This window comes from Physella acuta, unplaced genomic scaffold, assembly GCF_028476545.2.
Source record: "Physella acuta isolate Inbredline_101_S28 unplaced genomic scaffold, ASM2847654v3 ptg000571l, whole genome shotgun sequence".
NCBI classification, from domain to species: domain Eukaryota; kingdom Metazoa; phylum Mollusca; class Gastropoda; family Physidae; genus Physella; species Physella acuta.
Window position 1 is genome coordinate 51,316 of NW_026732090.1, and position 26,384 is coordinate 77,699.

Genomic DNA, 26,384 nt, shown 5'->3' on the forward strand with positions numbered 1-26,384 from the left:
CGGAAAAAAATATTTGTACATTTTCCTAATAATAAAATAGACGACCATAAATATAAACACCATATTTTTTACATTAAAATAGGGTTTTAATTAAATGCAGAATATATCATGCTAATTTTAATTCTATTTTTAGCGGATAAAACAAACTATTTTACAGTACAAACTTCCCATAATTTTCCTGTTACAGTTACAATACAAACTTTTCATTTGTAGATATTAACATTAATATAATTTCAACATAGGGTTATTTTTAAAAAATCTATATATAATTTTCTTCATGGAGGGACCATGCGGGACACCACATATACGCACGCCGGCCCCTCCCTAACTCTCCAGGCATGCTCAACAGACCATATCGCTACCACCTCCACCCCACCAGTCTGGTGAGCTGTTTACAATCATAGAGCTGGGCCAAATTAGTGACGGCTATTAGGGGCAGATGATTTAGTTCTTAAACGATTTGAAACTAAGGGGAGGTAATACCAAGTTCTGTTTGATATTTTTATTGTCGTCTGTAAACTGTCGTCATGAACAACTGCTTTCCTGGGGGGGGGGGGGGGGGGGGGGGGGGGTTGTGTGTGGAAAGTGAGGGTGGGGATAGTCGTCCTTCACGAGCTACTGATAGTGTTTTAAAGCAAATATTTCAGTCGCAGCACTGGTAGTGTCGAATTCACAAATTATGTATTACTGAAAAATAGAAAATAAAACAACTAAATAGCTACGTCGCAGGTCAGCTCGTATAAAATAAAATGTTTAAAATAGAAATACGTTATTGCAAAAATTATTTGTAAAGCTTTGTTATTATTTCTATAAATAACTGAATGGGTTTAATTAATCTTATTTTAAAAACACTGCTTTGAAAAAAAAAGTATAGAGAACTGTTTTAGCACACAGCTAAATTAAATGAATTATAGTGCTATAAATGAAATCATCAATTAGTGTCAACAGTAGTTTTTTAAACTCTGCAAAAACATTATACTTAAGGAGCAAAAAAAAAAGGAAAATTCTTATGGCTATCCCTGGGGCTGATGAAGCAGTGTGTTTCTCTGACCTCAGTACATTAAGGGTTAGTGTGGTCACGATGCCCATACATTTAAAAAAAAAGAGAACACAATAGGTATAAGCACATTTAAAATTCATCTAATCCATTCAGCCTAGAAAAAATTTGTATGGAAGTAAACAGCTATGTAAAAAAATGTGCTAGCCCAAATACTTAATTACACATTGAAAAAGCTGTTAGTTACTTTACATTAAGTTGCGCTATTAATAAAAGAATCAACATCCGCACAAGCACAAATTTCAATCAGCTTGATAAAAAGGACTTTTTTCAAAATCTAGTCTTCTCACAACTACCAACTCGTGCATTATTTTGTGATACATTTTGACAAATAATACAAAGGTATATGCTTTTAAACAGCATATACATACACTTTTCAGGACAAATTTTGTTTGATGCGTGGCACAAAAAATATAACAACTATGATGATTATCACAGATATACAGATATATACAAAAATTTATTATCAGCTGTGTTCCATAGACATTGCTATAGCCTGCTTGAGAAGCTCTTCTTCTGAAAGATCTGGAGAAGGATAAAAATTCGTATTCATAGTATAAAATATTTATTTACAGATCACAGACAATTAAAAAAATATATTAAGTATTTATTTTCACACTTTGATGGAGATATTTTTTCATTTAATTTTGTAGTACTCAGTCTGCAAAAAGACTATCTTTTTCCCATTTATTTAAACAAATATTTAATTTTAAATATTGATTTATTTACTGAAGAAAGATTATGTACCTCAACTAATCACAGACAAAATAAAAGTGAAAAAATACACTTCAATTAGGAAAATTAACAATCCATGCTTTTAGTGATATTTTTTATCATAGAAAAACTAAAGTACATCCATTTTTCTCATATAATCATGGATGAGATTATTATTACAGTGAATAATTTTTTAAATTCACTTTTTATGCACTGAAACAACTGTTTAGAAGTGTATACCAAATGGGTTCTGCAGTGTTTAAAAAAATTGCCATTTTGCTAGTGTATAAATACAAAATCAAAATGGTTGCTCTAGCCAAATAATATGATTAAAATTGGAAAAACAACAGAGTAAATAAAGAAAATATTAACCACTTGGTGAATGAAGATGGTACAGTAAAATAAATGCTAGAAGTGTACTTCCAGTCTTAAAAAGTTAAAATATAGCTATTTTAAAAGTGCTTTGTTGGCACAGAATATTTTGCAATATAATTTTATTACTTTGAACTTACCTGTTTCACTAACTTGACCTTCACCCTGCTTAACTTGACCTCCACCTTGCTCAACCTGAACCGAATTATCTTGCTGTTTACTTAGGAAAGCAATGCGTTTATTTCGCAACTCTTCTTGAGAAACTGGGATAGTTTCTTTGCTTGTGGAAGGACTTTCTTTGCTTGATGCACCAGTCAGTGAGGATGTAGCTTTCTTTGGAGCAAGTTCATTTGAATATCCTGAAACAACACATTGATAAGTGATAACGAATGTAAAAATTAACATTTTTACAGTTTCAAGTAAAAGCTATTTAAAACAAATAAAATACCTTCCAGGCTCATTTGCAAAGCTCTCTGTAAAGCAGCATCATCTTTATCAATTAACTCTTTGCTGGCTCTCAGAGCTTCTTTAAGAGCCCTGTCATCATCTTCAACTACATCAGTTTCAGTTTCTTTTTCAGTCAGCAGACTTGGCTTGACAGTCTGAATAGCTGGCATCAGTCGTAATAGCTGATCTGCTTCGCAATCTGGGAGATTCCCTGTCACTATAAATATTGAATAACCTGTAAAAAAGAATTGATACAAAGATAAAATGAGATGATATTCTTTCAAATACATAGTTATACAGTACCCACTATCTTTTAATCATATGACACTTACCTTCTTGCTGTAGTTGAGTTAAAAACAAAGAAAGGTAAGTATCTGATATCAATTCTGGACCAGAAAGTAGACTGTTTAAGTTAAACCACTGAAGCCCCAGCTTTCGAATACAAAACCAGTGCTGATGATAGTTACAGATGAAAGCAGACATCTTTCTATAAAAAATATATATAAAAAAGCTGGGATGCACATTGCACTCTATATATTAAGATTTGTTTTTGTTTGAATTTTAAAACATTTTTTGGTAGTTTTTTTAAAAAATAAAAATATTGTCTATTCTCTTACGTAGGATCTGCCCTGGCTAACACTGCAACAGGATCCTGGCTGTTAAATAAAACAATATCTAGACCCCATACAGAGAGAGCCTCTGTTATGACTTGAACAGAAAAGAAACCACTATCGTCAAAGTTACTTGATGGTTCCTGAAAATTTGTAAGAAAAGACATAAAAATTTAATGGAATAGATTATCAGGGATTTGCTGTGTAATCATCATCTGCACAATTTAGAGAATATATTTATCTGCATTATTACAATTGTGCAAACAATTGCAAACCTTATTCTTCTATTTTTAAAATAACATTAAAATTTGGGATCCATATATGATTATTGCTGTCTTTATCCAAAGTCTAACATGAACATGCCATAAATTTCCCAGCAATAGGCAGATTTAATTTAATCGCTTTCATTTCTCTAGTTGTATTTCTCAAGTATGAGAGCTTTTGTATTCAATTACATAACTCAAGGTTGCTATTTATATGTTGGTTGAATAACTTTAATTAAATTAAAATTAATTGCTAAAAATGAAAAATATTGATGTGTAGTAATATCTCTAATTTCCTGTTAATAGAAATTTAACCATTTTCTAGTCCTAAGTGGCAAAAAGAAAACAACAGAGGTGTAAAGAAAAACAATTTTTAAAGCTATTTGAAAAAGAAAACTATTAATACTGCACCTCAATAAATCTCTGGTACTCATTGGTTCCAATTCCACCTTCTGCCATTCTATCCCTCTCTGTTTCATCTAACCGCTGCCCTATCTGTGCCAAGTCAACAGCACTAAAATATTGATTTTGTAACAGGGCATTCAAGCAATGTTGAGCACATAAGGATCCTTCTTGCTGTAAAAGGAATTGAATGCACTCATTACGTATTCATAGCACATAATTTAAAAAAACATGATAATAAGATGAATTCTTGTAGACTGTAGAACAGATTGACAAGAAATAAGATATATAATTTCTAAAAATTAATCTAATTAGTTAAAAATTTTTGTTAGTGATACAGCATTCAAAAAAAGAAAAAAGAATGTCAGGCGGATGCACACTAAATCACACCAGTACTTGTAGCACACTTCCCTCTGGTTTACTTTACACTAACAATTTTAATATTAATTGTCAACCTTCAAGTCCTGGATCAGATCTGTAGGGTCCCTGATTAAAATTAGGGAATCATGCAAATTACACGCCAATGTTTTGTATTTAGTAGTATTTAGGTCTACTTTTAAAAGTTTTTTAATTAGGCCTAGGCCTTCTAATTAGTAGGCCTAATTAATCAATTATATTTTGTATGATGCAAACAGCTAAGCTCTGCAAGAAAACCAAGCATATTTTAATAAATTTTAATTGATTGTATTTTATCTTGTTTGCTACATGATCAGTAGTTTATTAGTAGTAATTAGATCTCATCTAGTAATATGATAGAATATGACTGACAAAGTCAAAGGCCAAAAGAAAAGGAGGAATCGGGAATGTTTATGAATGTGCCTGCCCCGTCGATTATAGAAATTTACTAATTTACAGGTTGCTCGAAATAAGTCGGAATATACCAGATGCCCACTTACTGCAGCAGTTATATTATAATCGTGTAACTTAATGATCCCAACTGAATGAATCAGTAAAAGCTGAAGTGAATGCACTGAATTATCATTAAAACATTATGATTATGAACCACAGAATGAGAATCAGAATTCTGAGAATTTCACTGACTGAGGCGCGTCTGAATCTGGCCTGGGAATATGCCTGAGTTAAACAGTATTAAATATTTTTATCAGGCCTCCTTGACACTTGTAATTGAAAACATTTTTAAAAAACTCAACAAGAATATAAAATGTATAGATTCTAGGCCTAGGGTACATAGATCTAGTTTATGAAGTTGGTTAATTTATAAATTAATACCTTTTCATGAAATATTGTCTCCATTTTTAAATGAATAACTCTTTTATGCTAAGAGACTGTCAAAAAGCAGTTCATTTTTTACTGCTCAGGACTGTGGACGGAGCGTTAGCATAGACAGTAATACTGCTGATACACAGTTCAAAAAGGCGAAATCTAGGAGTATGTCTAGCTAGTAGAAACAAAAAGGTCCCAGCTACTAAAATCCTGATTACGAATTCAGATTTTTCAAAAAATCCTCAGTATAGACATAGAATCTAGATTAGATCAACACTCCACTGAATGAGATATCGAATTCGTCAATGCGGCGCAACATTTTTCTGCCTAGTAATCAGAGTTTCTTCCAGGCATCTTTTTTTTTGGAGGGGGGGGGAAAGGAGTGGCTCCGCCCCCCCCCCTCCGAAGAAAGCCTACGGCCCCCCTCCCCCGAAAATTTCAAGTGCCCCCCCCCCCCCCCCGGAGCAAAAAGGCTGGAAGAAACACTGCTAGTATGCTAGTAATAGTATTTTATCGACGACCCCATCCCTCCCCACCCATGTGGATGTCCACAAAATACTTTAAAAATCTGTCAAACCGTGCTGCCAACTTACTACTTCCATAACATGCAATGTGTACATTGCTATACTATAAATTTGATATTTTCGGCAACATGTTTTCTCGGCTTAAATATTAAAAGTAGAGCCCAGAATGTGTTGAAAAATAAGTAAATCTATATTTTACACGACAGTATAAATTAGGCCCTTTGTGTTAAGCGCTTAGTCTAGATTTCCTTGTTTTTAAACTTATGTTTCAATTCTATGAATCAGTCTCAAGGTTCGGCGGAGGTCAAGACATACACCAGACCCAACTCATGATTTGCGATCGGATTTTGTCAATGCAGACGATAGAAAAAGCGGTCAGTGACAATGACAGTTCAAATACGACAGCACGACAGTAATAATGTACGCTAGAGCGAGATAATGCGTAACGGTATTGCAATATGAATATTTATTTATCGTCGTAAATGTTACGTCACGTATTGTGTCAACGCCACTCATACAAGCGCGTGTTGAAGTGTACGTCGTGTGATTTTTTTTCCTTAATACGTCGAGCAAAAAAAAAAGTGGTCGGACAAGTATCAGTGTTTCTTCCAGACTTCCCCCCCCCCTCCCCCCCCCCGAAGAGATGCCTGGAAGAAACTCTGACAAGTAGGGCCCTATGTACAATATGAATTCACATACATAACGGAACTTGCGTATTAACTAGCCCCGGCAAAACTAATACACATTTGTTAAGCTGCTTGGAGTTGGAGATTACCACAACGCTCGCGATTTCAAGGTGAAAACGCGTATTTCTAAACTGGTGTCAGAAAGGCAACAGTAGAAGTTACAAAGATTTGCAATAAATAATAATATTTAATATTATGTTTTTGCTTTTTTTTTTGGAAAATATACATATTAGCGGTTTAGTTCTTTGAACACGGCGATGTTAATACACGGTTCATTTTGTGTATCAGTAAAATCGAGACTTAGTTTCTAGATCTAGATCTATTCCAATGTTTTGAATTTTAATAAAATCATATTTAGTTTTTCCTATCAAGAAGGGTCCGGTGAATGCACATATGAATCTCGTCTGGTTTCGGTACCCTTAAAAATGTTAAGAAGCACTGATCTAGTTTAAGATCCTTTCAGAACCCTAATGCGGGTTTCGTTATTTGGAGTAACCGTAAAACGACAACAACTAGTTCATTAGTTACTCACTTACTGTTAGAGACTTAAAACGAAGTTCCTCTGATATTTACAATGACTACTTATAACAGAATGCCCGATTTGATTAGTAGTAGTGTTAATATTGAAGGTAATCTAACACTAACGCCATCTAACGCACTTTCGGACTACAGTCACTACACACTGACTCCTGAGATTCAGTGATTTGATGATTTGTCACTGTCTTTTTTAGAACTGTACTCACACTGTACTGTACTGTTGTCGTGTGCTGTAGATAGTGTAGATATAGCTGATATAGTATTAGTACTGTGTGTAAGAGTGTGTGTACTGTGTAGGCCACCAATTTATAAAATGAAAAAAAATAAAAATTGTTTAAAAGTAGATTAAGTATTAAGTAAAGATAATAGGCCTATGTAAAGGCAGGTGTCCAAAACAAATGACATCACACTCCTAGGGAAAGGGGGGGGGGAGGGTTAGATGGCATGATGCCACACTTGACACTTGCATTTAAAAAACGGAGTGACTCAGTGGAATGCAGCAGGTTAAGACACTTTTGTATTAGAATCCAAAAAAAAATTTAGGATTAGAATGCATTCTTAAAACGAAGTGACTAGTCGGAAGATTTTTCAACTCAGCGTCTCCAAGTCCAAAATCTGCATTTTGCGCTTGCGCAGTGACCTTAGGCCGGCTAGAATCCGCCTTCTTAAAATAGGGGTAAAGCCCAGTATACTGAGTATTGCGTTGGTTATTATTCCAAAATGGTATCGCAGTAAAAAACAGTAAAACAATGGCATAGTCTGTCACACTGTTCTGGAATCTACCAGAAGTACTGTAAACCATACCTTTTTTTTGGTACCATATATTTTTTAGTAGGGCCTACAGAATGTTTTATTGCATGTTAAATACTGCTTTACTAATCACTTTGTATTACTAATTATGTTTAAATGTGGCAGAGTCAACAGTGTGGCAGCTAATTTTGTTCACTCTGGAGCTTTGAGTTCTAATCAGGGTTATCACTAATCAGTTACCTGCAAGATTTTATTTTTTCAAATTGCAAACTTCACAGTGTTTTTTTAAAAATCTTTTCTTCATTTATTAAAGTTTTTAAAAAATAAAATTATTCAAGAATTTTAAAAAAAATGTAAGTGGTCATCCATAAGATGTCATGCTTTTAAAATTAATTTTGTTGTTCCATCAACCCCCCCCCTCCCCATCACTTAACACTAGACCCCCTAAAAAGACAGCACTACACCTAAGCTTATCACCTCCACAAATTGCTATCTATTTTTTAAACAGTTAATCATCCTTCACTGATAATGTTTCAAAGCAAATATTTTCAGTCGCAGCATTGGTAGTGTCCAATTCACAAATTTTGATTTACTGAAAAGTAGAAAATAAAACAACTAAATAGTGTTGTATGATACGCAGTGCGGCACGTTAGTTTTTAAAATGCTAAAGCATAACATCTCACTTTGTGAACTCCTCCCCATTAGCACACATATTTACATAAGTTCACTTCCCCCTACCTTTGCTAAGAGTGTGATGTCATTTATAGATGGCCCCATACCTTGAGGCCTAATAAATAAAGTATTGTCATTAGTGTAAGCAGAACAATTGTCCATTTGGTCAAATATATTTTAAAAAGATAATTTCCTTAAACTTTTTTATATTTGATTAAAATGTAATTTATCTCACAGATGATGGCAGACAAGTGTCACAGATATCGCACTCAACATCTGTGAGTTGTTTATTTTATCTTTAATTTTTTTATGGGCTATCAATTTTACTTTTAAACAACTTAATTACAGTTAAAAAACTGTAATGCTTAATTATAATATAACTAAATTGATGTAAAAATATTCTGTTTCAGGGAACAATATATCCTTTTACTGCTCACTCACAATCAGCTATTGCCCTGCTCATCAAAGAAATTGCTAAATTGTTGCGTTTACAAGAGGTAAACTTTCTGTAATATTTAGGCCCAATATTTATAATAATTTTTTAAAAATGTTATAGATCATCCTGTAATTTATTATGAACAATGCATTTGCACTGCATTGCAGATATACAACAATACATGTGCCCCTTTCTTCTCCCCCCCCCCCCCCTTTTTTTGGGTTTGTTTTTGTACACACTTTTTTAAAGAAGCAAAGGTCTACATTAGATATTTTAATGCAAAAGGTGCATAAGAATAGAGTGAAAGAGTTGATTGCATAATTGCAGTTTTCTCATATGTGTCAACATTTTAAAGATGTTTGGGTTACCCTTTTGCTAATGTTAATTAATTTTTTAGTAATAAACAACAATAGGAATTGTTCATTACACTAAGTAACACAAAAGATGTTAATGTGTTTAATTTGACAGTTAAAGAAACATTTTATGATGCTATAATTATTCTCTTTTTTCCTATATTTTAGGCTAAGAAGATAATCTATTTTCTGGGGTTTTGTACATTATCCACTGTCATTCTTCTTTATTGGTGTCATTCTACCAATAGCATGGGTAAATATTTAAAGAATTATAATTTTAAATTAGGTGTATTTTGTTTAAAATGTGCTTTTAGCCTGTGCCAGTTAAAGTTCTCATAGTTCATCATTGTTTTTCAATTTGTGAATTTAAGGCAGTCTACTTTTGTTGTGGTCCCACCTAAGGTGATCTCTAATTTTGAGATTGATTGGTCAAGTTATGAGCTCATGAGTGTCACACAAATAAAAATTAGAGCTTTATAAGTACACAAACATTTTAAATTTGGATAAAATCTTTCTTGCCTAGTCTAAACTTGATTAAAGTTTAAAAAAATATGTTAGTATCTATATTCAAATGTTAGAAGCAAGTTTTTTAAAATTAATTATAAAAACTTATAATAGTGATGGATTGATGATTTTAAATTTCATATTAAACCAATATATATGTTTTTCTTTGCAGCATTAACAGCATTTAGTTTTCTAATGATATTTGACATACTAAGGTGAGATTGCAGAATATGATTTTAGAAATTTTATGCTCTAAAGAACATAATTTATATGGGTCGTTTACCAAATTTTAAAAAATAATAGAATAGAAATAATTGAGCGCAGTAACAAAAAATGTAGGGTTTTTTTTTTAAAAAAGAATTTTAACAAACATTTACCACTGGAAGCATCTTTTTCTGTGACCAAATTTGTGTTTAGAGTAACACAAAATAAAAAAAAAATAAAGATGAAGCCTTTTACTTTGATAATTTATAAGGCATAAAATATATTTTAAAAAAGGAACTACGTAGGTTTTCAGCTATTTTTACTGAAGGTGCATTTTAAATAAATATTTAAATGGAATATTTTATTTATCAGTTTGTTGACATTTATTAAGTGTGTGGTGGGTTCAAGCTTTAAATAGAACATTTTGAATTTCAGTTTGTTGACATTTATTGAGTGTGTGGTGGGTTCAAGCTTTTAAATAGAACATTTTAAATTTCAGTTTGTTGACATGTTTATTAAGTGTGTGGGTTCAAGCACAGCAGCCATCTAGTGTTTATTCATTTGGGTAAGTTTTTAATGTTGCTGTAGCTCAGCAATGTTTTCTCTTGTGGAGAGTCCTACACTTTGGCTAGAAGCTAGGTTTGGTTAGCCTGTTGCCCACCTGGGACATAGGCAGCTGACAAGAGCTTTCCAGACATCTCTTGTCCTGTGCTACGGAGTGGTCTAGCGGTAGAGAGCTGGACTGCTAACCCGTAAGTCTTGAGTTGGAATCCTGTTCAAATCAGTAGACCGTCCCTGAGTCCACCCAACTCTGATGGGTACCTAACTCACATTAGGGAAAGTAAAGGCGGCTGGGCATAGTGCTGACCACACTATCTCTTCATATGCCGAGGTCACAGAAACAAGTGAACTCTACTTCATTTGCCCCATAGACCGTCAGGTTTGAAAGGGAAACTTTACTTTTTTTTATACTGTCCTGTGCTAGTCCCCCAAGGTATATTCAATCTTCTTGGTGTTAGCTAGATGTTATGTCATAATTTACTTTTGTTTGAAGAAAATTAATCTCCTACTGCTATCAACAGGTATGAGAGATTTGAAGTTCTTGCTGTTTTTGCTTGTACAATGTTGGCACAGCTTGGTGCATTTTTTATTATCAAAGAAAGGTCAGTGGATGAAATAAGCAAACTAAGTTTCTAAAAAGTTTAAGTTATTGTCTAAATATTTATCAAATTTTGTTTAGTACAAACAAAGTAAATTTAATGGAGATTTTATTTCAGCATTGAATGTTTGCTGTTCCCTCCTGAGGTTCACACGTAAGTCAATTTAAAATTAAAAACTACTTGAACTTGAACTTTTAATATCATAGATCTTTTTCACTACATTTTTTTTACTTTGATTTTTCAAAAAGTTACTTGAAAAATAAATAAACAAAAAATCTTTTAAAAAATCTAAGTAAAACAGTTTATTTTAAATTGTGTATATAATACTTGGTTTATCTGAAAAGATTACTGCAACTTAAAACACTGCATCTTTAAAGAATATGTTTTAAATGGTACAGCATTTTTTTTTTAACTTGATATCTATATTTATCTTCTTTCCAACTGAATTACTATGTACCTGACATAGTGTATTCATATCTACCATAACATACATCCTTTTAAATTTTGTTTTACAGTGGCAGGCTTCTTGTAGGAACAGCTTTTGGATTGATAGTTCATCTCTCTGTGATTTATGCTGTCAGGAACAGAGCATTTAACCATGTCATTGATGCTTCCAGCTCCAGCTGGTTACAGGAACATGTTACAGACATGAGTGAAAGGTCAGAACACATTGAATATTTGCTGATGTTGCTACTAGAACTGTCACTTGTCAGTATTGATTCTTTGATACTACAATCATAATAATGTCATTTGAGCACTGAAGTATTTTTATTACAAGCTTGCCATAAAAAAAATTCACCCTTTTCTTCCTAACCTGTTATTTCAAGCTCGAAGCATTAGCTAAGATCTCATGGCAATGCAATGTTTTTGCTACTCTATATAGCAACCATGACTTACATCTATCTGTTATTCTATTTCCTTCTTTCTAGTGTATATATAAAAGCTTGTTATTAAAAATGTTTTATAAATGTATTAAATTTTATCAATTTTAATTTAATTTTAAAATTTCAGTTTGTGTCTCTTTGTGCCTGGTCTTAGTAAACTGCTCCTTCCAAGAATAAATCCATTTTCATTGATTGGATTTGCTTGTAGCGTGGCATTGCTGGTTACATATTTTTTGATTGATACACAGTAAGTAAACAACTACAGTAAGAATTTAAAAAATAGTCTAGTTTTATGAAATAGAAATTATGCCTAATATCATGATGTAGGTTTATATATTGACTCATGTAAGAGTTGGTAGAATAGACAGTTATATATGATGAAAACTGTTCAGACAGCATAGGAGTGCTTGTGTGAGTTAGAGAGTTAAAAGCAGGATGACTAGGAAGCTAGAATGTGGCATGGTTGTTAATAGGGATGAGAATTGAGTTGCTGCATGAAGAAGTGCTTGTGGATTTTTTTTATTTTTGGAAATAAATATTGTAGTCAAATCCATTTTCAAGTCATTGAATGCACTAAAATAAGATTGACTGCCTGGTAGAAATTGAAAGAAATCACAAACATATCTACATTTTAATATGATGGGGAAAAGTTTGAATTATTGTAACTATTGTTTTCTTAATTTTAAATGCTCTTCTTACCTTGTTGCCAATTTATGATAGCTTCCCCTTTAAGTTTAAGAACTAATTGTAAATAGAAGTAGGCCCAATAAATAATTTGTAGTTAGATATTTGAACTTCTTTTCAATTTTAATTATTAAATCTAGAAAATGGCATTGTTTAAGAGAAATTAAGAAATTGTATTTTATTTTAAACTAATTTTTACAGTCAATATTATCTTGCTGATCCATGGGCAGCAATAGCCATTGCATTCATGACATTTGGCACTATGTTTCCTATGAGTGCATATACTGGAAAAATATTGCTACAGGTAAATTGACCTAGCTTTTGTTCATTCATTGTTACTCTATTCTATTCTTACACAATTTGATACGAAAAGCATGCTGAACTTGATTAATTAAAAATGAAACCCAACTATTAAAAATTGTGCAGTGCTGTCCCAATATGTCGTTTAAAATAAATCCAGTGGTTTATTTTTAACAGAGCAAAATTTAAAAAGTAGCTTTTTTTTTACATGGTCTTTTTTTTATCTCTTAATAAATTTTATATTAAAGACGACCCCATCTCATATACTTGGTCAGCTTGACAAAGTTCTGAGAGAAGCGTCAACATTAGATGGAGTTTTGGAATTTAGACATGAACACTTCTGGACACTTTCCTTTGGCACTCTGGTTTGTAAAATTCCATTATTATTTACTTCTTACTTTTTAGTTATTTTCACATTTTAAGAATACATTACTATCAATGTCTGCCAATACTGTAAAATTTATAAAAATGTTCTTTAACATGGAATTGTTTTATTCATCAGGCGGGCTCAGTACAAGTCAGAGTGCGTAGAGATGCTGATGAACAACTTGTTCTGGCTCATGTTTACAACAGGCTGAATAATCTGGTATCTAGGCTCACCATACAGATCTTTAAAGATGACTGGTCAAGGTCATCTGCTTACACCACTGCTGCCCTAAGTGGCATTTCTTTCCCTGTTGTGACAGGATTCCCTTCTCCCCCCCAGTTAGCCTCACCCATCCATGAGATATACACTCCAGCCTATTCTCCTCTCCCATCCTACAGACCCAACCCCATGTCATAACTGGTTTCAACAGTAGTGCTCTTTACTTTAAAACATAAGTCAACCAAATTTAAGACAGGATTGTAATTAAATTCCAGGTATTTAACTTTCATACAGGTGTTTTACCTTCATACAAGACATGAAAATAAAATAATCATTCACTACCTTTTGATATATGTCAGTAAGAATAAATAAAGTAGTCTCCTCTGTATTTTATCTCTTGAAAACTTTTATAAAGTTCATATTTTACAATTAATTGTATTTCTATTTATCCAGTAATATCTATGTTGTTTATGTATATAAATTTGTAAATTATGTAAATGGGGAAATAAAAGGAAAAAATGTAATTCTGTTGTTTATTTTTTAAATGATTTTTCTTAAAGATGTAGTAAGTAAATACAATTCTGTCATTCAACCACATACTTTAAACTTTGTTATCTATTAGCATGTTCCTCAAATACTGGCCACCATTCAAAATTTAATTAGGCATCTATTTAGTTATTGATAATGTGACTACCATCACACTTAGTAGTTCTAGTGAGGATTGGTAGCACGGATCTTATTAAAGGCCTCTAAAAGTTTCAAAACTCTAATTAGACTTATTCATTATACTGAAATACCCAATTAATTTTCATCAATAGTTTAATAGTTGTTTTCGATTAGGTGTAAAACCATGCATTGTTCAATTGTGCAACATTCATTATGGACAGTTTACTCTTTTGATTTTAGAATTAAAAAACAGTTCAGTAATATAAGTTAGCTATAACAATTTCACGTTATATTGCATACATAATTTTCTCTTTAAGTTTCTTAGTTTTGCATGATAAAGCAGTTTATTGTCAAAGCATTAAGGGATAAATATGTCTAGAATGTTAAGTTTATACCCTCTTAACAGATTTTTAGAATAACTATATACCATGGCATGACTACTTGCTGGGGGAGGTGGGGATAGAACATGATATTTGCAAACTAATTTATGCAAGTGTTCCATAACAAAATACAATTCACAATTACTATTTTATATTTATTATAAATATTTTCATTTTAAATAATGGGCATTCTTTAGAGGGGTGTGGCTGCTATATGGAGGCAAAAGGACAGCAACTGGCCGATGGACAAAGTTGGGATAATGTTATAGACCCAGTTTCCTGGGCAAGTGGGGATAATGTAGACCCAGTGTCCTCCATGCCATCCATTGATAATACTATGCAATCAATTTATTATGACAAGTTAATTATGTGTTTTAAAACATTTATTTGACAAAGATTTATTTATTCAGTTCCTTCTCCTGGCCCCTATCTCACCCCTCTAAACCTGGTACTCCACTGGTGTCACCTTGTGTGGCCCACACTTTCTAGCAAAGCCACTGCCATGACACGTTTCTGTTAAAAGTAAATTGTAATACGATGCTTCAAATTTTCACTTTGGTGTGAACTTTCAGCAAGGGAGTTAAATGAGTGACTAGGTTTCACACAAATTATTTAAGAGTATGTTTCAGCATTTTAAGCTATGATGAATAAGCTTCAATGAATTAATACTTTTTTGTTATGAAGAACTCCTGATATATTTGAATACTTATAATTGAGAAGTCAAATTTAAAAACATCTGCCTTTTAATTTTCATAATTGACTGGGCTGAATCATGATGTCCACTTTTCTGGTGTGAGTTAAGAAATTTACATGTTAATGTAAAATGATGGTAACAGAAATACAACACTGTGTTTGGCTTTAAGATAAAAGAATGTAATGAACCCTTTATTATAGTATGGCAGAAGCAATATTTTACAGGTCAACTTTGATCTCCCAGACTTGAAACAAATAGAGACCAGTGTTGTGTGGACTTTTGGATGTCTTACTGTCCAATGTGTGGTAAACATTGCCAGTGAAATTGATTAGTATTCAGTGTAAAGTCACAGTTTTAGAATATTCTATGGTGAAAAGATGCGTGTGGTCTAGAATGAACAAGATCAATCAAAATATATAAAAAGGAAAGCATGTTTGTGCCATTTCCCCCCCCCCCCCCCCCCCCCCCGTGCTCACCATTGAGCACTATGGCGTCAATGTTCGTTTTAAAGAGTGACACGCTCACGTCTAAAAAACATGATTGACAACACAATAATGTTTTTATCTAAAAACCATTGTAACATTCATCTTTATGCACACAATGACTGCTCATTATCTTCATTATGTGTATTATAATCTTTAACTTTTAAAATTTAATTTATAAACATATTCCTAAATATTAATCTTTTTTTTTAAACATCTGTTTAGGTTAACATATTTTATTGGTCCAAAAAATGTTGGATTTTTTCAAGTGTGTAGTTTTCTACTTTCTTGTTTTTTTAACCATATCTATTTCTAAACCGGTATTCTTTTAAGCCTTTACAGGTCAGTTGTAGGTTAGATAGAAATAGGTTAGAATAATCTAGAATTAGGAGAGAGTGCGTGTGTGAGTTGAGTTTATCCTAGAGTATTGTTAACCCTGGTGTATTTATGTATTGTTATCCCAAGGTCGAATGCTGTATAAATGTTGGAGTGAATGGTTGTCAGCTGGTTAGTTGGTAGCGGTTAGGACGAGGTCTACTCTGCTATGTGAAGAATTGAGTCCAAATAAAAGTATACTATATGTGTCACGAATCGTTGAGTTGAACCAAACCTGGACATAACAGGTTGTGATGATGCCTAGTTCAAGATAGTAATTTGCAAAACAATGATTCTTGGTGGTGTGTAGTAACTCCAGTTGTAACCTGATGAATAACTTAGTACTCTATACCATTTCCAATTCTGGCTTGTACTAATGACATTTACAGAGTTATATTTTTATAAATGATTACTTCATACTTGTAAAAATAATACTATTTCCTATCTTAATTTAGTCATCTTAGTCCTACTTATGAATATTAAAACTCTCAAGTCAGAACATATGGACTTGTATTATTTTTTAATGAAAGCTTTAATAAGTAAACAAAAAAACAATTTAATTAGAGTCATGCCCAACAAGGATTGAAGTTTAAATATACAAGATTGTCATACAAGTAAGTGTAAGTTAATAAACAGATATTATAATATTGGAACATACAAATTTGAATACTGAATGAATACACATTTTTTTAATAAGATAAAAATAATTTTTTGTCTGAATCTTTCAATAGTTAATAATTTAATTATGTTTGTAACAATATAGTTCATTTAAATTTGAGTTAACAATCTGCAGGAGCAGATTATTTGAAAAATGCAGTAAAAATGCATTGAAAGTTAGAAGCTTAGCAATAATAAACAGAACAAAGCATTTGATTAAATAAATGCATTAAATTAAAAAAGTTTTAAAATACTTTTTTTTAGCCCAGTAGGCCAGCATAAACAGCTGTATCCTGGTCTACGTCACAACAGCTTTTCACAACTTAATCTGGATTTGTCCATCCAATATAAAGTACTAAACAGCAACATGAGTTGCAAACATTCCATCACCATGGTAACAACTTTTAAAATTTTACATCAGAGATAATGTCATAAACCTTTAAAGTTAAATTAAAGGTGTTTACTGTTCTTAACTTAAACAATTTTCTCATAGATTTGTAAAAATAATTACCCACGACTTGTTGAAATGTTACACAACATAAGCAAAAAAACCCAAACTCAATCCAAATAAATGTTTAGACCACACAATTGGAAATTCCAATATAAATAGAAATTTTTGTCACAGGCTTGTAAAGAAAGAAACTGAACAGGTTATTCTTGTTTTTTATCAGTACCACTTCCACTGGAAACTGTGATAAACTGAATGCGGTCTCTCTGTAAGCGCTCAATGAGGTCAGTATCTTTGAAGATCACACCTGGTGTAAAAACACCACCCCTGAAATACAAGTTTCATTTATTCAAAATATAAAAGATGAAAGAATCAACATTGAAAGAACTTGCATATACACTCATTATTATGCAACAACACACTAAATCAGAAAGATCTGAGGTTTTTTCTAGACTGATCGACAAGCAGAACACAAACCCAATCGAAATATGTTGGGGCAAAGTAAAGGTAAGAGACAAGTATAAAAACATAAAAGGTGATGCAAAGTTTCAGTAATGCATTATGATTGATTAAACCCAATCTATTGCTTCATTATTTATATTACTTCATATAATTTTTATAGTTAACCCATTATGCATAAAATTCTCGTCTAAACTCTAGAAAAGTCAGCAAAACTATTATGCCTAGTAGTCAGATATTAGAAATAATAACTCGTCAAGTAGATTTTTTTTTACTTCTATTCTTCTCAGTTTTTAATAACCAACCAAAACAACAAAGCTACATACTCAAGACGTGTACAGCCAATAGGCTTAATTCAGTAAAATATTCAACTTACTTTTGTGAGAGCTTAGATTCATTCCTGATCAGAGTCACAGCAGACTGAACCATAAATATTGGAGTGGCCACGTAACCAGGTTCTATATCAACAGAACAATAAACATATTAATATACTGTCTTAGATTTAAAATATTCAAACTGTTGAAGCTTTATATATTAAAGGTCATAAGCATGCTTTCGTTAAGATTCTTAAGCACCATAGAGGACAGCTTTTTAAATATTTTTTCAGTGAAATGTATATACAACATACCAGGTCCAATTATTTTTGTTATTACTTTCTTGTTTGGCTTTTGTCCAGACCTATCTTTCTCAAATTTCTCAAACCCATGACCAATAAATGTCATTGAGAAAGATGCCCCATCAATCTGTAAAAAATGTTTTATATCAAAACTTTAAAAAACAAAACAAATAAAAGCTACATGAGAATCAAATAAAACTAAACTTATAAAATTCCAATGCGTTTAAAAAAAAATTCAGTGAAAAAGAGCAAGTTTCTGAATTACCTGTTTTTTGGTTGGTCCTCCTTTTCTAAACACGCCAAATGATACGATATGTGGATACTGTTTTTAAAAACAAAATTTAAAAAATTTAATTGCCAAACCTAACAAGTCTTATTTTAAGCAAAGGTTATGAATTGGTTTTATTTATGGGTAGGGAATAGAAAAATATTGAATTTTTTAATGATTGGGTAAACCAAGTAAGTGTAAGAATATTTTTTACTACTTTACCTTCAATAACAGTGATCTCCCCAAGGAAAAATTTGTGAGAATAAAGAATATAATTCCAAAGAAAATTGTTCCAATAGCATGGCACAAGTTCAAAGGGCAGAAGTAAGGGTTGAATTCAATCTGACAAAAATAACACAATGAGTGGTGTAATAATGATGCAATGCTTTAAACAATGTACTGAGTGAAGTAATCAAAGAAACTTACTGGTCTCTCCATCTGTTTTTTATCTAAAAGTTCTCTCTGTGTTCTATAGAAAACAGATTTGTCACTACCAGGAAAAGGAAGGCACCATTTCTTGAGTTCATTATGATAGTAGAGGAATGACCTAGAGGATTATTTATGGTGTAGTTGTAAGCACTAAAGTATTATTGTTGGGCTGTTTAATTACTTTTAATTGAAAACATTTCAAGCAGTATATTATATATATAATATATACACAATTTATTTTATAAGTAGTTCCTTATTTAGAAACGCAACTCCCAATACCTCTTAGGTAGCCTGTACTGATATTTTGGCATTGGTTCAGGGTACAGCGATTTTCTCAAAGATTTTAATTCATTCCAGTGTGCCAGCCCATAAACAGCTGATTCAAATGTGCCAGTGTTTACTGCACTACCCTGAGAGGGAAAAAAAAATGTATATGCTTTTCATAATGAAATAAAAACTCAAATTCTTTTAAAACAAAGTAAACTTCGTTAAATGTTTTTGTATGACCTGAAAATGATTACCTCTGGTCCAGAGTGAAACTCAACAAAACTTTCAACATTTGTCATTTCTCCTAGGAAATTAAAAAAAGGTTTGAAAGTAATATATTTTAGTTCATGTGTCTGTTAATCCCACTAAAGATAGATGACAATGAAAGTTAATAATTGACATTGGCAACAACATAATCACAAATATAACATAAGCCCAAACACTATGAGAAGAACCCCATTTCTAGACAAAAAAGGAATTTTTCTTCATTTGAGTAAAGTTATTGATTTAACCATAATATTATAGACACTTTGCCTCTTGTATGATGCAGACTTTTTGTAATTAATGTAATTAAAACATAGTTCTATGATTTTTTACAATAAAATATTTTATATAAGGGCATCATGTTGTAAGGATGTAGATATTTTCTGAGTACTTGATGTTATGATTTTATGAACTGTCATTACTAAAAAGTGCTATGTAAGGTTACCATAAAAAATTGATACCAAATTGATCAATAAAGAACTCCTATAATGTTAACTAAGATAACTTCTAAAAGGAAGCCCTCCAATGTAAAGTATTAAGTTGTTTCTCACCATCTTTAAACTGTTGTTTTGTGTATTCAATTCCCATTTCTGCTGGAATGCTATCAAAGCCAACAGTACCAATCACAAACACATTGTTTTCTTTAGCCTTGGCATTGTATAACAGCTGCACCTTTTCCAGAAACTGTTGAATTATTTTAATATGAAATTGATAAGCAAAAGCCTATTCCCTGCATAATAGCAAATAGGATTTAAGTATTTAAGAAACATTCCAATAAAGGATTAACATAATCTGATTCGTGCTTCACCTGTGGCTCTCCACTAATATCAAGATGGTGAGCACCATTCTCAATACAAGCTTTCACAACAGCTTCACCATAGAAACGATACTGAAATTTTAACAACAAATATATTAAAACATTTATTGCCATATAGAATTAAAATAAAATGCAAAAATTCAAACACTCATATTTGTATAGTATGATAATTTAAAAAAAAATGTATCTTGATGTTTTATTTACAAATTTAAATGATTTCAAACATAGAGAGGTTTACAAAGTTTCAATACTAACTGGTCCAACACAGTTCAGGACAATTTTTGCTTGCTTTGCCATTTCTTCTAAAGAAGCAGCACTATCAACATCTGCTATTATTATTGGAATGTCATCAAGATTCTTTCCTAATAAAGAAAGCAGATATGTTATTTATTAAAAAAACCAATACATTTTATGGAAAAATCTTCATGTAGGATTTGTTGTTTTTATGTTTGACAAAGTAAATAAGTTAAATTTACAACTACAAGAATACCTGTGCGCACAGATGCTTCACTCAGTACTTTCTGCAGTTTATTCATATTTCTGCCAGCAACAGCCCAAGTAAGATTTTCTTCTTCTGCAACTTTTGATACTTCATCAATTGTATAATGGCCAGTGAATCCCGAAGCTCCAAAGAGAACTAGATCGTATCGATTCTGAGACATTTTGATTCGCTTTCAGTTTTTTATTTTGCTAGTTGTGGTAGACTTCTGTGCTGATAGCAAAAATATGACAAATAATAATACAAATATATAATTTTATAAAACTGCCAATCAGGACTCACAATAATGCTAATATTTTTCTTTGTAATAGTATTTGAATGGCATTTTAATAGTTGTATGCCATTTGTCTTGTGAAGATACTGTATATAAATCAATATGCTTTAATTATGCTTTAACTAGTTATTTATTTGAGCTACAAAAACAGCATAGTCAAAGTATGCTTTTATTTTATATATATATAGCCCCTTTACTGCACACACTGTCATAAAATCTAATCACATGAATAAAGGTATGTTAGATGACAAGTATGTCTTATCATAAATACAGTTACTTTAGATGAAAATTACATAAAAATTTATTACACACAAGACAAAAAGATAGTTTGCTATTCTTGAATTTACAAGTCACAAAAAGTAGGACTTTTGTGAGTTGCGCAGCAATTTCCATAACTTTAAAAAACATCACTAGATTTTAAATTAAACTATTTCCTAATTCCATTGCTAATTCTGACCAAAATATAGAACACTTGGCATATCAGTTACCATACTGCAAGCCACCAAATACAATTTAGCTTGTTTTTCTTCTTCTCTGTTCCTAGTTTTTAATGTTGGAAGGGATTACCTCCAACACAAGTATTACATGTCAACTTGTTATGCGCTGTATAAGCAGTTGACTCAGATTTCAGCCTACTTTTCTTTTGCTTCCATAACCTTTGTTCAACCAAAAACAAACTACAAGGCAGCAGTTGCTGATTTTTGGAGTTGTCTCTCCTAGAAGATTTGCTTACCCCAGCTATCAAGCCTCATCTGCCTCAGTGCCTGGGGGTTCAAACTGGGTAGGGACTCAATACCTTTTGGTTAAGCAACCACAAACTTTACCAATTTGACCACACCGACCTAGCTTGTTTGTTTTAATATATTAAATAAATATTGTGTCAACTTTTATTCATAAGCTTAGGATATAATATATTCTCATTTTAGTGACAAATGTGCTTGCATTCAGGTTTTTGGTTTTTTTTTTCTAAACTTTTCATGGTTGCTGACACATGTAATTGGTTAAGTACAAAGCAAGGTTTGCACATGTAGTGTATATTAAAAAAGAATAATGTATACAGTATAGGTTGTATATTATATGCATTTATATTGGTTTGTTGCATGTTATTTATGAATAATTCATTGATTGTTAAAATGCCTCCAGGCATGCAGCTTGCCCAGTTATGTCACATCATGAATAATGGAGCGTTAAGACAATCTAAGTCATGCATTCTCCCACAATCTAGTTTCAACAGTCTCTTCCATCTTGACCCTTTCATTTCACACAACAGCACTTTTTAAAGTTTTTATGCTGTACTGTAGTCTTTGTCTACTTGTTTTCTAACCCACAACATCTCTCTGGCTGTAATAATGGGCTAATGATTTATATTTAGTATTTGTAGTGTGATGTTAATCTTATAAAATTAAATATTGTGATAGATCTAGACTTTTCTAGATGTACCTCTACACATTTTAAGGCTTTATGTAAAACCTGAAATTTGTTACATCAATGCAAACCCCCATGTTTCTTAAAATATTGAATATATATTAATATTTTAATTTTATATTTAATGGTCAATATGATAAACTTAAACGAATAACGATAACGGTCGATCATCTCATCCTCATGATTCATGAGATGAGGGCTGGGTATAATGACTGAAACAGATGAACTCTACTTCATCTTTCACGTTTGTCTTGGACACGAACCGAACGAAAGTTTAATGATTAATGCTGAAACATTGAAACAACGACATGTCGAGAAGTGGGAAACAATGTTACAATAGCCGCATAGCGGTACCGGTACAGAGAAGGAGAGTTATACAAAATAGTCAGTAAAATCATTTTAAAAGTTAAATTACAAAAGAGATAAAGTGATCTTTATTTTACCTACAGTACTATCTAAAAATGAGTCACAAAGTCCAAAACGGCGTAGATTTTTCCTAACACAAGAACACCGAGCTGAATAGTTATGACGATTTATAAAAGCAAGTTTGACCTGATCAACATATACAAATTTTGTCAATTAGTACTTTTAAAATCGTATAAAATTAGTAGATCTTAAGATCTAGGCCTATATAAATTATGAATTCATTGTTATTAAAGTTTTAGCCTAGTATACATTTGTTTTAATTGCTTGTGTAATGTAATACAGTGGTAAGGATCTTGATCTAATATTTTTAAAATATTGCCCTTCTCTGTTAAATAATTAATTTGGCTTCTAATCTGCCGCAAAGGCAACTAAAATCATAACAACTGTTTTTCTCATGTTGTTTTGAACTTTGACACAGGTACTAAGGTCAATGACACAATTAGGTCTAGCTAAGCATCAAAACGTTATGGAACAATATGTTTATGTAGTTTATTTTAGTTAGAAATAAATCGTGTTCTTAGATTAAATTTTATTTGACTAACAACGCAAAAGTAATTTTTAATGCATGTTTACTGTTTGTTTGGTTGGAGGGTTCAAGCGATTCTAGATATTACAAGTTTTAAAAAAAAATACATTTTACACACAAAGAGTCTTACAGTAAGTTTTCATGTCACTTTTGATGTTTAGGCAAACCTAATTTTCTGTGACAGGTAGAATAGCTAGTTACTACTCAGCGCAGTTCTTTTGTTAATTAAAAGTCAAACAACCTAAGCTACTTGCCACTTTTCACTTAGATCTGCCTGGCTGTTGATATAAAATTATGATTGGCATGCTGTTTTCTAGACAGAAAATAGTACATATTGAATATTGTCTATTATTTTAATTTTTTTTTTATGGTTATGAAAAATGATGTTCGCCTGCTGTCACTAACTCAACTGAAAAGTCAAAACTAACTACTAGATTTCTAACTACTAACTAGAGTCTAGATCTCTACTCTCTACAGACTTTTGTCACTTTTGAAGTGAAAGTCTCGAGTTCATATCCCTGATCCCTGGCTCCGTATGACACCTATTACCCAATCTATCTCTGATGGGTATCTGACTCATGTAATGTTTGTGAAAGTAAATGCAGCAGGGCATGTGCCTACCTGTTTTACAGTCCACTGTTTAATCAGTATTTAATTATTATTCAATTATGGGCCCTAGGTAAAAACTCCATTTTAGCATATTTTATTTGCAGCTCCACGTTCACCTCCGGTTGAGTTTATTTTACAAGGAACACAACCGAAGCACACAAAAATGTTAAGAAAACACTAGGATTAGATCTACTTTTTTATGAATGTTTTTTTTAATTAGAAGAGGTAAAAAACTTTATAAATAAGCATTATTAGGACTACAATTCCAACTAAATAGCATGTGATTGCTGGCTTGCATTTTCTTGTCAGCGGGAGAAAAATCTCTACACGGTCAAGGGTTCACCATGAGTTCACATTCACTTTGTGACTTTACTTATCATCATACATCATAGCTATTTGAAATCATGGCGACATTAGTTTTGGGGTCATTGTGAGTTCATATAAGTTTATAGTATCATGCGTGCGATATACTTGTAATATTACAAACTTAACCGCTTTGCAATTATGAGTTTTGTACTTGACCCATTGCCATGAAATTTTAATTGACACTAACATTTTCATTAGTAATATTTCATTAATAATATAATTGATAGTTTAGGAATTTAATTTATCTTTAGTATGCCTCAATACAGTAATTAAAATTTTTATCTAAAAATTATTTTTTTCTGTTTCAGATAGTAGATTTTAATAGAGGACTGAAATCATGAAATTTAGCTTAAGCCTTAGTATAATTCATTGTTTAAAAATAAAATTTAACATATCAGTGTTTAATTATCTTTCACAATGAAGTTTCGGCAACGTATTGCTTGGATATTTCTTACATTTTTCTTAGGAGGTTCTTTTGCATTTGCATACTATGTGTTTGAAATTAACGATCAGTTCAATGATATGGCAATAGAGCACATTCAAATGCAGCATGGTGGTGATGTTAAAGCAGGAACTATACTAGAACATGCAACCCACTTACCTCTAGCTGTCTGGCTGCTGATATTTCTACTTCCTTACTTACAAGTGAGAAATATTTTTGTTTTATTTTATCAATTGTATTTTCTTTAAATTAAAATATTATTCATTGCAGTGGATTTGTGAATGTGTGTCTACTTGTGAATTATGATATTAATTAAAATAGCATTTCAATCAAATTTACCAAGTTAAAATTTATACTGTATAATTAGTCTTATTTAGGCAATTAATTTATAATGTGCTTAAAATTTTCTTACAGGTTTTTGGCTTGTTGCTTGCCTGTACACGTCCAGAACCACGATTAAGTCTGGCTTACATTTGGCCTGGATCTTTATTTTATAGATCTCAGAAGCTTATAAGGCGTTATCATCCTCATGATAGCAAATCCATAAATTCAAGTGTGGTGTTCAATGGGCATGTTGTTGTCTTTGATGCGTGATATTAAGCTTCATACTCGGGAGGGGGAATAATCTAACAGAGTTTTAATTCTTGATATTTTTTGATTAAGCTCTTATGTCAGTTATACAATTACTTTAGATTACTTTATTAAATTTCCCCTTTATTATACTTATTTCCAGAAGCAACTCATGCAGTCCATAAAAATCAATTAACTAAGTCTACACAGCTCTAATTTTAGATCAGATAACAACTTTTAGTCAAATTTCAAAACACTGTTACAAACTGTATTTATGGTAAGCAGGGTACTACAAAGTACAAGACAAAGTTTTAAAGAACAAGTTACATGTAGCAATAAAAAATCCATATTTATTTTTTAAAGTACATTTTGTGATAAACCATTATAAATGTATGTCAACTTCAATGTCTCCACATTACTTTATCAGTTATGAATTTTTTGTCAAAAACTTTAAGACCCTCAAGGATTTATCTTATTTTAAGAACTTACATGGTCAAGTTTTAGACTTGCTTTTATTTATGTACATTTTTTCAATATCCTCTGGCATTTCATACCTCTTGTACTCCATTTATATGATCAGTTTCTCTTTTACCATTATGAATGAAATATGTTTTATTTGTCATGTTAAATGTTTGATAGGCTTGAATCTTCCAATCTACTGCATTTCCTGCTTCCAGATTTTTTTAAATTGTAAGGTGTTTGAAATACTATTTGTGTAATTCCCTTTTTTTAAACATTTTAATTGTAAATGACTAAAAATCATTAATTGATGTAACAGTTTTTGGGTTTTGTATAGTTGTATTCATTTACTGAAATTCATTTTGAAAATTATTTTATTTCTAATTAACAGTTTTATTAATTAAGAAAAATTGAATTGTAAAACTTTCTGTGTTCTTACAACCAGAATGAAGAAATAGCTATGTAATTGAACTATTAATTTTAATGTTCATTCTGTGCTCAAGGACTATGTGTATGAGTACAGAATACTTAAACATTTGTTGTTGTTGTGAGGTTTTTTGAGATGATGATTGATTGTACTTAAAACCTCGATGGAT

At 31.7% G+C, this 26,384-nt stretch overlaps 3 protein-coding genes across 6 annotated transcripts; 1 reads left to right on the top strand and 2 right to left on the bottom strand.

Annotated features, from left to right (window-relative positions):
- Positions 1 to 598: 598 nt before the first annotated feature.
- LOC131946771 (ataxin-3) lies at positions 599 to 5,282 on the bottom strand. The gene is made up of 7 exons (XM_059307699.1): positions 5,097 to 5,282; positions 3,876 to 4,040; positions 3,208 to 3,344; positions 2,923 to 3,077; positions 2,592 to 2,825; positions 2,284 to 2,502; positions 599 to 1,582 (listed from the first exon to the last, which is right to left on the bottom strand). Exons 1-7 carry the CDS (start codon positions 5,118 to 5,120, stop codon positions 1,524 to 1,526), a joined length of 993 nt encoding a protein of 330 aa, XP_059163682.1. The 5' UTR covers positions 5,121 to 5,282; the 3' UTR covers positions 599 to 1,523.
- Positions 5,283 to 6,790: 1,508 nt separating this feature from the next.
- Positions 6,791 to 13,876, top strand: LOC131946829 (zinc transporter 6-A). Its single transcript, XM_059307801.1, has 13 exons — positions 6,791 to 6,929; positions 8,497 to 8,537; positions 8,670 to 8,756; positions 9,217 to 9,301; positions 9,725 to 9,767; positions 10,256 to 10,321; positions 10,839 to 10,919; positions 11,034 to 11,069; positions 11,432 to 11,575; positions 11,928 to 12,047; positions 12,686 to 12,788; positions 13,033 to 13,149; positions 13,287 to 13,876. The coding sequence occupies exons 1-13, from the start codon at positions 6,875 to 6,877 to the stop codon at positions 13,566 to 13,568; spliced, it is 1,260 nt and encodes a 419-aa protein (XP_059163784.1). The 5' UTR covers positions 6,791 to 6,874; the 3' UTR covers positions 13,569 to 13,876.
- A 2,592-nt stretch (positions 13,877 to 16,468) lies between these two features.
- On the bottom strand, positions 16,469 to 22,946 carry LOC131946814 (saccharopine dehydrogenase-like oxidoreductase). 4 transcript variants are annotated; one of them, XM_059307788.1, is made up of 13 exons: positions 22,838 to 22,946; positions 20,683 to 20,899; positions 20,448 to 20,554; positions 20,184 to 20,264; positions 19,927 to 20,059; positions 19,366 to 19,415; positions 19,124 to 19,254; positions 18,842 to 18,962; positions 18,638 to 18,757; positions 18,413 to 18,469; positions 18,160 to 18,274; positions 17,908 to 17,989; positions 16,469 to 17,399 (listed from the first exon to the last, which is right to left on the bottom strand). In XM_059307788.1, exons 2-13 carry the CDS (start codon positions 20,852 to 20,854, stop codon positions 17,276 to 17,278), a joined length of 1,293 nt encoding a protein of 430 aa, XP_059163771.1. In that variant the 5' UTR covers positions 20,855 to 20,899; positions 22,838 to 22,946; the 3' UTR covers positions 16,469 to 17,275. The 4 variants fall into 4 exon arrangements, with proteins under 4 accessions (XP_059163771.1, XP_059163769.1, XP_059163770.1 ...); XM_059307786.1 differs by having other exon boundaries at positions 20,683 to 20,904; XM_059307787.1 differs by having other exon boundaries at positions 22,834 to 22,946.
- Between the last annotated feature and the right edge of the window lie 3,438 nt (positions 22,947 to 26,384).